Source organism: Equus przewalskii, chromosome 3 (assembly GCF_037783145.1).
Source record: "Equus przewalskii isolate Varuska chromosome 3, EquPr2, whole genome shotgun sequence".
Classification (NCBI taxonomy): Eukaryota; Metazoa; Chordata; class Mammalia; order Perissodactyla; family Equidae; genus Equus; species Equus przewalskii.
In genome coordinates, this window is record NC_091833.1 from 116,829,829 (window position 1) to 116,844,396 (window position 14,568).

A 14,568-nucleotide genomic window follows, 5' to 3' on the forward strand; every position below is an offset into this window, starting at 1 on the left:
GGGCCCGAGCGGGCCCATCTCCTCCTCGCCCACCACCCGCCTCGCTGGTGAGGACCCTCAGGGATGTGGACCCTGTAACACTCACTGAGCCTCCGTCTGAGCTGGGGACCTGTCGTAAGGAGGAGACAGAGAGAGGGAGCAGGCGGACCAGGACCACCGTGCTGCTGCCCAACGTGGGTGCTCTGCAGCTCCTAAGGGGCCTGGCTCTCAGTCTGAAACTGGGGTCTTAGTAAAGTTATAGCTACAGCCACAGACTGACACGGGGGGAGCACATTCTCAGTGTGACAGGGATCATAGTCACCTGATGTCAATAACTCAGAGAAAGTTCTAATGACTGTACTGAAAAATGGACATCACATTCACTGAAAAATGTGGAAGTTTTAAAAAGTACACATACCCTCTGCTTCGTCCAAATTAATTTTCTGATATTTTTTTTTCCCAATCTTTGCAATAGATTCTTCTCTCTTTGAAAGCCGGGGATCCCTAGCATTTTTTCCATTTTCTCCTTTTATTTTAATAGAGTTAGACTTGCCTAGTGTTCTTTCCTCTCCCTGCATTAGAAGGAAAGTCAGAGTTCCACTCACATTTCAGAGACACGACAACACACAATCCACCAGTTACAGACAAAAAGGTCCTTAAAATATACATCGCACTGATAGGGACTTTATGCCCATCGCAATGACAGAGATTACAACACCAAGAGCATGGCAGCACAACCACCCCCACCCCCAGGGGAGAAGGCCGGCGACTCACAGGTTGGTGGGCGTGGATGCCAGAAAGGACCGTGAGAAGAACCGCCCGTGGGTGCAGGGCCAACCCGATCAGAGAGAGCCCACAGACAGGCTCGCCAGCAGGCTCACGGAGCCCGGCCAGCCCCCGCTGCCCCACGAGGAGCCAGGAAACCGCGTGCACAGGGCGGAGGGGAATTACCGTAGCCGAGTGGTTTCTGGAACTGGCATTTACAGCTATATTCTGTTTGACTGCTGCACTTTTCTGTTTATCTGTGGATACTGAACATAATGAGATAAGCTTTATAATTACACTGAATCACAAATCCATCCGAACATTTAACTATCATCCTGTTCATATTGTCTTTGAGAGCAAAGCTGTGGAGAAGCCAAAGGCATTAGCTATCCCTTATCTAATATGCACAAACAAGCTGAAATGCCCCACGTGGGACAAAACACAGGAAGGACCCCCTCTTCCACCCTCCGCGTCTTGCACCCGGGCGTGGGGGAGGCACGGTGGGGGCACTCCACAGTCACTGCGGAGCTCCTGAGGAGGGCTTTTCGGAAGCGTGGTGAATAAAAGCTCACTTCACATATGATTTGGCACAAATACGCCAGGCAGTGGAAGAGTCTCACATTTATTACATATTTTCAATTACGGCCCCTGCCCCAAGTCAGGGCCGCAGCTGGCCTCGGGGGCACTCGCAGCCCAAAGCCCAGTTCTGTGGCCCAGAACCGACTAGAGGAGTCACGGCACTCCTGCCTGTAAACAGCTCTACAAACACGCATGGGCACTGGCCCGCAACGCCAGCAGCAGACTCACCTGCACATGGACAGGCCAGAAGGTGCAACCTCGTCAGACCCGGGGGGTAGACGCCAGGAACCGCACCCCACTCAGCCGCTCCCCCACCCAGCTTGGTTACCAGGCCCAGAGAAGAGTGCACGGCATTCTCTAGAACTAAGGACGGCTCAGGAAGGCCTCTCCTCTGCAGCAGGGGGGAGGAGGAGCAGGCACTGGAGCCCAAGGGCAGAGGGACCAAGGGGCCTGGGTCACCCAAGGGGACAGACGAGTGACCCACACTATATTTCAGAGCTGAGCCATTCCTCAGAAATCACCGGGTCCACAGCCCTCACTGGGCCGAAGCTGGGAAAGGGAAGGGGCAGCCTGAAGTCGCCTCAGGCAGCCCCTTACAAACCCATCTCCTCCCAGATAATCAGTAGGTGGTTCCAGAAACCTCCCTCCAGAAGGCATGCTTCCTACTGCCCTCTGCCTGCAGGGGGCTGAGTGCTCCTGAGGAGGAGCGCAGGTCCCCAAGGCATTAGGGTGAGGTGCGAGGGACTTTACTGAGCCCCAGCTGTCACACTGCTGGCCCTGAAGCCAGGCACCAGGCTGTGGGGACACCAGCATTCCGAGGACAGGACTGTCGTGGCCGAGTCAGCATGTAGGAAAGGGTTCCCTACGCAAGGAGCAATGGGACCACCGATGCCACCCAGTCCACTGTCTCAGCTACAGCTGGGCCTGGCCAGGCAGTGATGCCACCAGGGGCCTGTGTCTCTCGTGCAGAGGGATTGTGAGGCCTCCCAGGAATACAGCACTCTAGTTAAAGCTCTCGACACATGGGCAGGATGGGAACTCGGAGCAATTCCTTGGTTGGGGGGGCTCGGCAGGGCTTGTCACCCCTTCTTACAGCTGAGAGGACAGCTCAGGGAGGTGCCACTGATCAGGAGGTGCATGGCTCCCAGAGTGAGGTCCCTGTGCTCCTGAGCCCAGGCCCTCCAGCCCACAGTCAGGGGCTGGACTAGTCTAGGACCCCTCAGATGCCCAGTCAGGGATGAACTCTGCCGTGGCTGGGGCATCGCTAGGCCCCATGAGACCAAGTGAGGCCATCTGTGGTATCACTCAGAGACCAGGGGCAACAGGGCCGGGGGCTCTCAGGAGGCAAAGTGAAGGGGCCTGCTCAAGCCAGAAGGTGGGGGAGCGCCAGGGCCTCACTCACCTTTCCCTCTGGAAGGGTCCCTCTCCTCCAAGATGACCCGCTGTCCGTCCAGACTCGAGATGGGGGCACCAAGGTCCAGTGGCTCTTTCTCTCCACTCTAGAGACAGAGATGGTGCACTGAGTAACTCACCCAAACCAGAAACTCCGGAATAGCTGTGCGTGGTCTAGCTGCTGACAGCAAGACAGTCTCAGGCTTGATGGAGTCACACACCAGATGACCCCGGGTCCTGTCACCTCAGCAGGGCTGCCTCAGAGGGCACTTCAGAGGTGCCCAGCCAACGTGCATGGGCCCAACAGGAAGGCCTTGGGGCTGGCCACAGACTCCTGACATGGAATAATGAGGATTCCAAGCACTGGCTGGTCTGCCAGGGAGGCTGGCGCTCTGAGGAATCCGTGTAGGCGGGCTGCTGCTGTCACTCAAGCGACAGCACTGGCCTGCAATTCACTGAATTGAAGACCCAGGTGTGAAAGAACAACACTGGATGAATGTTCAAACATCTCAGTTCACAAATTTCATGTTTTTAAATATTCAGTCAAGTGGCATGTCTCAACACTGCTCATAACCTGGATGAGATGAACCTGAAAACCCACCTCACTGACCCTCAAACACCATTAGAAGGCGAATGCTGAAAGCAAATTGTCCCCTTTGTAGACAAGGAAGCAGAGGTGGACAATCCTGGGAGTAGGTCTGAGGCCCAAGGGCAGCACCCTCGGATGCAGAACTCAGGCCCTGCCCTCTCCTCCTTGGGGAGACTATCTTGCTGTTCAGGGCACAACCACTGTTTAAGAAAAGAAATCTGAACTTGTGGCTTGGCTTCTCAAATTCCCTGTCAGTCAGGAGAACCATCAGAGTGACAAACGTCAAGGGAGAGTGACTGCCAACTCCCTGAAGGAGGGCCCATGGCCCCGCAGCTCCGGCTGAGTGAGGCCAGGTCCACGGCTGGCGGGGTCCTGCCTCGCTCACGACACTCCTGGCTTAGGTGGGCCACACATTCACTGACGAGGGTCAGCAGGGGGGTCCAAGGAAAGCAGGCCCGGCACAAGCCGTCCCACGAGAACTCTCCACAACCAACCGGCTCCCCACTCTCCCTGGCCGGGAACCCTGGGGCGGCCGGCTGCGCTTCCCGGGGAGGGCCTAGGCAGCCAGGAACACGGCTAACCAGGGCATGAGCCACCACCACCGGCCAGGCCTTCAGGACTGGAAGTCCCACAGCACCCTCACAAGTACATGACCACGACTAACCCCATTTTACAGTTGGGGAAACTGAGGCACAGGGAATTAAGCAATTGCTTAGCACCTCACAGAGTAAGAGCAGGGAGGTCCACATGGAACTCAGGCCGTGTCCGTCTCCAGCTGGCATATTCTGGACTCCAGAACAGTGGCCCTCCCTGCTGAGCTGAGGGACGGGGCTTCAGGTTACCCTTGATGTCTGTAAACAACTTGACATGGTCCTCTCGTTCACTTCAAAGCTCCTGAACAATTTTGGGGCCCGTTTCATAGAAAATTAAAATCCTAAAAATTCTTGAAATCATAGCTCTAATAAAGTTTATTTTCTAAAGAAGGAGAACACGAGGCAAACACTGTATCATAAATCACGACATTTCGAAGCAAACACATAGAACATGCTGGAACACAGCAGTGACTCCAGCATCAACGAGGTCTCAGTGATCTGAGCTTGCTGACCCAAGACATCACCCCGAAAACATTCCCTGGTTTCTGGGACAGGGACTCTGCTCTCGTCCAATACCTGTTTTCCTTCTGTCCCAGAGTGTTTTCTTCCTTAACCCGTTCACACAATAACCCAAAGGCCCCGTTTGGAAATGCCACAGGGATGTTTTCTTTCTTTCTTTATTTTAAATTATTTTATTGAGGTCATACTGGTTTATAACATTGTGTAATTTCAGCTGTACATTATTACATATCAGTTTCTGTACAGACTGCATCTTTTTTTTTTTTGAGGAAGATTAGCCCTGAGCTAACATCTGCCAATCCTCCTCTTTTTGCTGAGGAAGACTGGCCCTGAGCTAACATCCGTGCCCGTGTTCCTCCACTTTATATGTGGGATGCCTGCCACAGCATGGCGTGACAAGCAGTGCCATGTCCGCACCCAGGATCCAAACCGGCAAACCCCGGGTCACCAAAGCGGAACATGCACATTTAACCGCTGCCACAGGGCTGTTCCCCAGAAAGATGTTTTAAATCTACAAAGTGTCAGTGGGAATTAGGACATTTACACGAGAGTGTGCATTTAATAAGGCAGTCAGCAAAATGCCTGCCGATTGACTCGAGCACAGTGGGTCTTAGGTGACACCGGTACTCTGTTATCTGATCAGAATTGCAAATGGCAGCAATATTTCAGGGGTTTTTGACTTGTTTGTTTCTCATTTTGGTTTCCCTGCACCAAAACCACATCTCAAATATCAGCCCAGATCCTTTTGGGAATGACCAAGGTATAAACAACAAGCATTTCTACTCAGTAGCATGAGAAAGGCGGGGACAGAGGGACATGGCCCCACCCAGGGCCCGCCATGCGAGAAAGTGAAGACAGGTATGTGTCCACTGCTGACGCCGCAGCTCCGCTCTGTGGAGAAGCAGAGGCCAACGCGCCACAGCAGGCAGGCTGGAGCATGCAGGCCCCAGTCACTCACCAGCCTGGCCACCAGCTCACTCAGGTGCAGGCCATATTTGGCCACCACGGGCCGCAGCACTTCTGTGACGGGCTTGGTGGGCTTGGCCTTGAGTCCCACTGACCGATTAATTGGAACCAGATCCAGCCTATTTGGAGGGGGAGAAACATGAATATCTTTACTACAAATAAATGTCAGTTTTCACCTACATATCTGTCGCAAGAGCAGAACAGTGCAGCCCCTACGGATGGCCCTTAGCGCCTCGGCTTCACCCCACTCAGCCCGGGTCTGGCTGTGGAACCCCTTCTTCGGCACGAGAAGGCCTAAGGGGGCTTCTCTAAGGTTTCGTGTGGAGCTGAGCCAGGGCTGTCACCCAGGAAAGAGAAGACCCCTCTCCACAGGATGGCCAGCTCTGCCATCCAGTCTGACCGCCCCTGGGGTGCAGTCCTGCTGTGGCTATAGGGCAGGAGGGGAGAATGACCCTCTGGCCCCTTGGGCTCCCGGGCCTGTGTGCAGCTGCCGCCCCCCAGCCTCATGAGTAGGGTGTCGGTAGCCCTTTCTCAGCCCAGCGCGTAGCAGCTGCTATCTACTCAGTAAGCAGAGGCTGGCAGGGGTAGTCGTCCAGCAACCTCACAAACGTGGCAATTGCATTTTTCTTACCGAAACAAAGTACGTTTTTCTAGGCGCAGATCCCTAGACTCCAAGATGCTACTGTCTTGATGCAGCACCAGAGGCTTTGGAGTACATGAAAGGAACAAAGAGACCGACTCAGAGTGGGAGCCAGCGAGCACCCCCGACACGCTGCACAGCGCACAGCGGGGCACACAGCTGTGTGGAACAAAGGAGCAGCTTCAAAAATAGCCTGCCCAGCGGAGGCTGTGCTCTAAACAAACCACCATTAGCACGCAGAGGGCTCTGTGTGGCCTGACTCAACCCTCAGGACCAGCCTCTATCAAACACACTGTTTAGACAAGGAGCACAGAGCAGAGTCGACTGCAAGGGCCGAACACAGGCCAGGGCAACAGGCAGGTTCCCCTAGTGGGCGGTTCCCCCATGGGAGGGGCCCTGAGGGTCTTCCCAGTCCCATACCTTGTCCCCGCCCACCAGGAAGAGGTCCACAGCAGCCCCGTTGATGCCGTGTCGCTCACAGAGCCCGGAGAGGACCTCTTTGATGGACAGCCCCGCCTTGACGAGCACCACGCAGGACGTCCCGTCTGGGAGCTGGATACAGCAGTGCTTGGCGGCCTTGTCCCTCTCGGGTGCTGAGGTCCTGCAGGCCTCCGACTGGGGAGCAGGGAGACAGGCCATGGCGCGGGCGTTACGGGGAAGTGTGCGGGCACCCGAAGAAGGGCATCGCAAGCTTGCCCGTGCTTAGGGAGGCCTGACAGTGTATCTCACTGTCCCACATTCAGCGCCGTAAATGCAAAAATGTTACAATAAATCTACACAGTGTACCACGCACAAAAGCCCACTGAGTTGTTGAGACTTCTGAGTTAACACAGGAGGCAACTGTCCTTCTCTCAACTATGGGCACTGTACAGTCTTGCGCCACTTAACACTTCGGCCAACAGTGGACCGAGTATGAACGGTGGATCCATAGAGATTAGAACCATGTAGCCTAGGTGTGTAGGAGCCTCTACTGTCTAGATTTGCGTAAGGACGCTCTGTGATGTTCACACAATGACAAAATCGCCCACCGACACAGCACTCAGAACGTATCCCAGTGGTTAAGCGACACACGACTGTAATCACAACCTTATCCTCCAATCTCTTAATCTACACATTTATACGGGCCAGACTTAACTCGCTTTCCCTCGCAGAATAGGATGGGCCCTTCATGTTGTTGTTTTCGGGAGTCTGGTCTGGCCTCCCTGACCCGGAAGCAGGCAGCCATTCTGTGGAGCCCACTGAAGCCACTCAGTGACCATGGGCTGCCTTCACCCACCTCTCATGTCTGCGGGACTGAGGACCCACGGGGCAGACTGATCACACGCTGAGGGGCCCAAGGCCCAACCTGGTATGGGAGGACCTTGGCTGGTTCTCTTGCTGCTCCTTGTCATCTTTCCGGCTTTTCCCACCTGACCTCCCAGGACCAGAGGCCTCTCCGAGAGGAATGGACTTATGGATAGAAAGTCACCTGCATAGAGGCAGGCAACTATGCCCTGAGGGGCTACCAGGAGATTCTGAGAAGCTGGTGAAGGGCAGGCGGGGCTGTAAGGGGCACAGTGGGAGCTTCGCCTCAGGCCTCCTTTGGCTGCTGGCCGAGGACCTGTCATTTCTGCCCAGACAATGCTAAGTCCCTCTGCCTGGGCAAGGACGTGGCCCAGTTCCTCCGCCCGCCTCCCCCAAGGACTCTCAGCTAGGGCTGCCGTGCTGAGGCGACACAGCTGCAGGAAGGGGCTGAGGGTGGTCTGGAGCACGGGGATTGAGCCTTTTCAGATCAGCAGCATTGGTGATTCGACTGCCTGCATTACGCATGGACTGAGGCAGGAGCTCAGGAAACTGCTCTTTAGCATGTCGCCCAGCACCAGGACCCACGCTCAGATACAGAGGCTCCTAAGTGGGCAGCGTGTGGGCCCCGCCTGTGGCAGTGCACCCTGCAGCCAACTTCTAGGTGTCTCCTGGGATGCCTCCTCTGGGTCTCTGAGTCACAATACCATTTCCTCACTAGAAACAGCCCCTACAGATATCCTTCTAATGGACAACTTGCCTTGTTATTGCTTCAGCATCACTATCTCCTCCTGACAGTCTGAAAATCTCTTTCACCCAAATGTTATTCCAGAAAACCACTTTGCAGGTGGGAGACTAATTACAAAATGACCTCAACTATCCCCTGCCCACAGACACAGTGCAAGAATAAAAGTCCTTTGTTTTAAGCCACGGGTTTGGGGTGGTTTGTTAAGCAGCAATAGCTGATACATGGCAACCCTTACAGCTTTAACTGTTGTTTGGTATAAGTGAAGAAGAAATAATATTCTACATTAACTGCTGCTTGACAATTTCAAGCAACTAGGATGCTGGCAACAACAAGGTTTTCCAAAACCTTGGTATCAGACAAGAGCTGACAAGCTGGTAGGTCCTGCCTAGTGCCTCCCTGCTCTGCTCACTAATTGGAAATGGCTCCAGAACAAGAAAGCAGACAATCAGATTAGCAGAGTGTGAGAAGAGAGCACAGAGTGAGACGAGATGCAGGTCGCCGCCGCTGCGGCCAGGGCCTGGTGGGAGGAGCCCCCTCATCCAGTCCCACTGCAGAAGCAGGCGCTGGGGTGTCTGAGTTAAGGGGCATTCAGATGCTGAGACAAGGACAAAGCATCAGGCTGTCAGGGGGAGTGCAAAACAACGGGAACTGAATGAGAACAAAAAGAGGTCAAAAATAAATCCAGAAACACTTTTAGTACTCAAGGAACACACCTCCCCCATCTCTCAAAGGGTTCCTTGCCTGTCTGTCCCAGGAACCCAGGGCTGGGGAGGGCCTGGCCATGCCCCGTGCCCCGTGGGACTAGACACGGACACGGGCTCCACGAGTCAGCTGTGGCCTTTGGGACAAGGGGCAGGCAGTGACTTACCAGGTCCAGGCTCCCCGCAGAGGACACGGAGCCCTGTGACTCCCTGCGGCCCAGGCCTCCGTTGGCATGCAGGGGGTCTTGAGGGAGGAAACACAATGACAGAAAATCAAACAGCCAGCTTCCCTTTTCCTCACTTAATACAGAAACTCCACTTATTTGGTCATATTTCCCAACCTCCACCCCTTTAGGCTGAACAGACGTATGGGAAGGACAGAAGCCGGACATGGAAAAGCCCTTCGGAGGCACCACCTCGCCTCACCGAGACAGTCAGAAGTGGCTGCTCAGCACGCAGCTGGAGCCCAGGAGCCAAGGCCACAGAGACGTTGCTCTCTGGTCTGTCCTGGGCCACCGCCGCCCCCCGCGTGCCTGCTGTCTCACAGCAGGTCAAAGTGCAAGTAAGTGCTCCTGAGGCAGGACCTCCCTTCCCTTCATCTGATCTGGAATTTTCATCTCGCCACGCGGCTGCTGGCCCTCCCTGGAAACTGTCCCCTGTGGACAGCAGTGAGCATCCAGCGGTTACTGAGCCTCAGCAGCTGCCCTTTCACATCTTCCTGCCGAGTCCCAACGCGCACTGACAATCCCACCACCCGCGGTCACCGACTGAGCTGACCGCAGTCCGAGGCTAATCTCAAGATCATGAGACTCTGATGCAGAAAGGTCCGTTTACAACACCATCTACTCCCCAGTCAGGCTGCTGCGCAGGGGCCCTGGGGCCACCGAGGGGGTGTCATAACACACCCCATCCCAGGTCCCACTGACCTCCAGAACCACTGGCCCACCTTCTAAAAGCAATTCCCACGCAACCAAGCCAGAGTTCCTAGGGAACGCCCTGGAATCAGGATTGAGGATCGAAAGCCCTTTCCAGATGGCTCTCTAAAGATCTGCCAAGTATGGGGACCCCAGCCTCCTGGGGTCTTGCTCAGGGGGACAGACTGTATGAGGTGATCACTCTCCCATCTCCCGGTGCCGCAGTCAATAACCCTGCTCCCGTCCCTGCGCGGTCTCTCACTAAGTGAGCTCTGCAACTCTGCCTTTCCTTTTGAAAGAACACCTGCGTCAGTTGTCCGCAGCATGACCCCGGAGCGTGGGGCCACTGACACCAGGCCCAGAGCCTTCCTAAGCCGCTGTCTGTAAAATGGGCATGAAAAGACCTACTTTGCAGGCTGCTCTGAAGAGGAGATGAAATATACACTATCTAAACCACTCGGCACAGCACAGGCCACGTCTGGGGAGCTGCTCCTGCCCCCTCCTTCCTCCCTCAGGTGCTTCCTGCCTGTGCGCTCTCCATGAGGGTCACTGCCCAATTTAAACTTGTGGTCCACAGGCCTGGAGCTTTCAGGAAAATAATCCCTGTCTTGAAAATCTCTAGAGAAGAAAATCCTTCTAAACCCTTCCCCCTTATGCTTTTCAGTGCCTGGTATACACGCTTCCATCTTTCTCTGCCTTATCTGAAGGCTGTTCTGTTCCCTTTGAGCCGCCTCCCAGCAGCCGGCACCCATCTGAGCTGGTGTCAGCAGCTGGCAAAGGATCCCTGGGGCCCTTAATCCGGGCTCCGGGGATGAGCCTGTCCCTCTCACACTATCTTCTCACTTACATATGAGAAAAAGACCAAGGAAAAAAATATGTAGAACGACTGACCTTTAAGATTTACAATAATAAAAAATTGTAATTTTGAAAATGCTTGAGACCCAAACTGAGCTGTTATATTTTCAAAAGAAAAAAATTACAAAGGCTCATGTATTCCTAACATACCTAGAGAAAAGCCTAGGCAGAAAAACAAGAGGCTGTCTGGGTGGACAGATGGCAGGACACTTCTTCTTTTTACTTGGTTGTATTTTCCATATTTTCTACCAAGAGTACCTACGAGTGCTGGAGCAAGAAGCGTGGAGGAGAGCAGCAGACGCTCGGTCTCCTGCAGGCCCTGTGGGAATGCTCCCTCCCCACTTTTTCAGAAGACCCTACAGCCACCCTGCTCTGCACTGGCTGGCCTGCCCCTACAGGCCACGCTCACAAACACAGCACTCCATTTCCCCACTAGGTCCCCGAAGCGTCCTCACGCCACCCTGCCCTGGAGGACTGCAGCCTCGGCCAGGCTCCCAGCCCGCCCCATCCGCAAGCCGCTCACCATTTGGATGGTCGCTGTGGTCCTTCTTCTTCTGGGACCGCCCAGTGCTCCTGGTCCTTGACCAAGAGAAGAAGGCTCCTTTTCGTTTCTTCTCACTGTCCTCATCCCCCAGTTCTTCATTCAGGGATCTTCCTGATTTTGATTTTCCACTCAACTGTCATCAGATAGAAAATGTTGGTAAAATAATGTGAAGTTATTAACATTACATTAACCGCAAAAGGAAGTTGAGGTAAGATGTGAAGGTAAACACTCTATGGGATGGCACAGATCCTACAAGGCCGGAGGGCGCAGCCCTGACAGCAGCGGGACATCCCCCCCCAGGTAGAGCCCCAGCTTAAGACACGTCCTAGAAGGTCGGAGTCCCACAGCGCCTTTTGCTCACGGTGAGCGAGAAGATAAACTGACTCAGGCGCTTGTTTTCCTTTCCTGTAGATAGCTTTCCTCTGGTGAGACGAGCACACGGGGCTGAGCACCTTTTTTGGCGTGGACACGTTGGAGTGGTCTGAGCTGATGCTGTGCTTGGAGGCCGGGCTGCTGGGGACCTGCTGCGAGTCAGGGAGAGAGCGGCCTTCCACCTCCGCCAGGATGCATTCTTGGTACAGCTGGGACTTCAGAAAGCGAGTGTAGCTATCAAACTTCATCAGATTGAAAATCTGAAGAGTAAGTGCAACACAGCTTAGTTACTGAAGTAGCTAGAATCCTCAGCCCTGAAGGTGCAAGGTTGCGTGGGGGACCGCAGACACCAAGTGGTCCTATTCTGAAAGGACATCATTTCAGCACCCCCAGCCCCGCCCCAGAGCGCTCAGAATCAGTTCCCAGTGTGCCTTTACATCCAAATGCTCTTTTTCATGACACACCAGCTTTTCAATTATCACACTGAGAATCAGCAAATTCCAACAACGTCTATAAAGCCAGCACCACAGTAGACTCAGGACAGCCAACACGCAATCTTGGAGAATCTTTACTTCGTTAAATAAGAATGAAACCAAAAGCAACTGAAAATCTAAAGGAAGTGAGAACTGCCTTGAAAATACCTTCCTCTGTTTTGTTTTTTTCACATTATTCCTACGACTTAGCAACAGAAGGAATCTCTGAGAAGGCCAGTGGGACACATGCTCTAAATAACATCAGCTCCAATGCACACTTTTTATCACAGGATGTCCCCAAATCGAAAAAAATCCAAACATCTATCTCTGTCAGCACCCGTGGGTCTGAGAGGTCACACAGGCGCGTATATAAAAGTGCAGACAGACAGGTGGAAGGGGCCAGGTCTTCCTGGTTCACAGCCCAACTGCAGTCCTCAGGCTCCACCTGCCTTGCTCTGAGACCGAAGCCCAGTGGGTAAGACGGGCTGCCTTTTACCCGCCTCTATGCTGACCAGCAACTCTCCTCCCCATCTGGCGGCCTGCTTGGGAGCATGCTCTCTCAGATGTGAGTCCCCTACTCCATGCCCTGGCTAGGAGTCCCTGTGGGAAACTGAGGCACAGACAGTCACCTGGAGCTGCTGCTCCTTGAACATGTCGGGGTGAGGGGCGCTGAGAATGTCATCTGCCAGCTGGGCCTGGCTGTCAATGTTGACTGGAGTGGTGGCTTTGCTGCACAGGAACTTACTGAAAATTTCACGGGCCCTGTAGGAAAGCTGACAGAACATGTGAATGAGCAGGACACGCAGACCACAGGCTCCTGCCACGTGCGCATTTTCTGCTTGGTTCACTGCTGTATTCCAAATGCCTGACACAGTTCCAGGCACTGGAGATACATTTTCTCAGGGCCCCATAAATATTTCTTGCTTGAATAAATAAATAAAAGTATGAGCTTGTATGAAACTTTCTGCTGAATCAGCTCCTCCCTCATTTTTTCAGTGGGCAATTTAAATGTTTCAAAGACTCCGGGCAAACCTGCCGCCACAGGGGCCTGTGTGCGCAGTGTCCACGTGTGCTGCTTTATGCAACATCGTTTTAGTAAGGTGGGAACTCAGTTCGTGCCGTGCAGAGCGTGACAGGCTGATGAGAGGCCTTGCCTGTGATGGGGGGGGTGGGCCAAAGGCTGCCTTTGAGCAGATCATGGACCGGGACCATGCCAGGGGCTTGTTTGCCCCTCAGGTGCAGCACATGAGGTGGAGCTATACAAATGGATATTCTTAGGATGCTCTTCTGCCCTGGATTTTCTCTTTTTTTCTTTTTTTGCTGAGGAAGATTAGCCCTGAGCTAACATTTGTGCCAATCTTCACTGCCACAGCACGGCTGATGAGTGGTGTAGGTCTGCGCCTGGGATCCAAATCCACGAACCCAGGTCGCCAAAGCAGAGCACGCCAAACTTAACCACTACACCACTGGGCCAGCCCCTGGATTTTCTTTTAAATTACTCTTTCCATACACTGAGTGGCAGCATGTCTGCTGATGAAAGTTTTACTGCAAAATGCATTTATGCAAATATGTTTAGGCAAAATTAAATATTACATATATTAAGAAATTTACTCTGAAAAAGAAATGTTTTTTTAAATAACGTGAACTATTTTCACGTGGACCTTTCAGACTGTGCCAGATGTTACCCCACGGTGAAATCATCCTCTCTAACCATCCCACTTCTGAGGCGGGAAGACACTTACCTCTTTTTTGTCGTGTGCAGGCACATGATTAAAATATTCACAGGCCTGCCAGAATAAAATGTTTTCTTCACTGAATTCTTTCCTTAGAAAATCCTAAGAAAAACATGGTCAATTAACCTTCACACAATGGTCAAGAAAAGATACGTCACTGGTTACTACGGGACCTGCCCTCCTCTTGAGGTTGGACTGTTTCTTCATTCCTGTTTTTTCCTTATTTTTACCTTTCACAGGGGGTTATAAGCACCTCTCCAGAATTTCCTGGAGGGCCGTGAAAGATAAACTTAAAAGCTGCCTACACTTTAAGGACCACCTCGGGGTTCACAGCTGTTTTCTTAAGAGCTGAACATCCCTTTCTAATAGCTGGACTTGGCATTTACAAGAAGCTCCAATGCTCCTGGCGGCAGAGAGCTTTCCGGCAGAGAGCCAAGCCCGGAGTGAGCTGAGGCTCCCCTGACCCCCTGAGCCCCGAGTGCGAGGAGCAGGTATAGGAGGAAGAGACATCTACGGTGGAGCTGCTCAGGGCTTGCGTGGTGACCCACGACCCCACTGTCCTCACAGCCTGAGCCGAGGCCTGGGCAATGAAGCTTGCTCAAGGAGCCCCGTGTGGGGTACAGACAGCCTCCGGGCCCCGCTGTCCCACCCTACTCACAGAGAAGTATCGAACACCAAGAGGATCCTGCAGAAGACGCTCAAACGACACAGCCCAGCTGGCAACCCTCCTCTCACGCAGGCGCCTGCAGCTCTGCACACTGGGGAGGCTGGCATTGCTGCTCAGACTGTGGTTGCTCACGCAGTCCTTCAGGTCGGCACCGTTCAGCTCTGCAGGGACCAGCACAGACCTCACTTCCATGTGTGTCCTCCACTCCTGCCCAGCAGTGCTCAGCCCGGCCTTGCAGAGGCGACCAGGCTCTCACCA

At 53.6% G+C, this 14,568-nt stretch overlaps 1 protein-coding gene across 6 annotated transcripts in view; it reads right to left on the reverse strand.

Annotated features, from left to right (window-relative positions):
- The window catches only part of RGS12 (regulator of G protein signaling 12), a 132,766-nt gene that overhangs the window by 11,577 nt on the left and 106,621 nt on the right, over nt 1-14,568 (reverse strand). For 4 of the 6 annotated variants that reach the window (XM_070613442.1, XM_070613444.1, XM_070613445.1 and 1 more), the window contains 12 exons: nt 14,302-14,471; nt 13,653-13,745; nt 12,540-12,683; nt 11,518-11,697; nt 11,045-11,198; nt 8,920-8,996; nt 6,443-6,637; nt 6,014-6,087; nt 5,375-5,501; nt 2,726-2,822; nt 931-1,010; nt 398-551 (listed from right to left, as the gene is read on the reverse strand). In XM_070613442.1, coding sequence (XP_070469543.1) covers nt 398-551; nt 931-1,010; nt 2,726-2,822; nt 5,375-5,501; nt 6,014-6,087; nt 6,443-6,637; nt 8,920-8,996; nt 11,045-11,198; nt 11,518-11,697; nt 12,540-12,683; nt 13,653-13,745; nt 14,302-14,471 — 1,545 coding nt within the window. The remainder of the gene's footprint in view (nt 1-397; nt 552-930; nt 1,011-2,725; nt 2,823-5,374; nt 5,502-6,013; nt 6,088-6,442; nt 6,638-8,919; nt 8,997-11,044; nt 11,199-11,517; nt 11,698-12,539; nt 12,684-13,652; nt 13,746-14,301; nt 14,472-14,568) is intronic. The other 2 variants (XR_011538379.1, XM_070613443.1) reach the window with 1 other exon arrangement.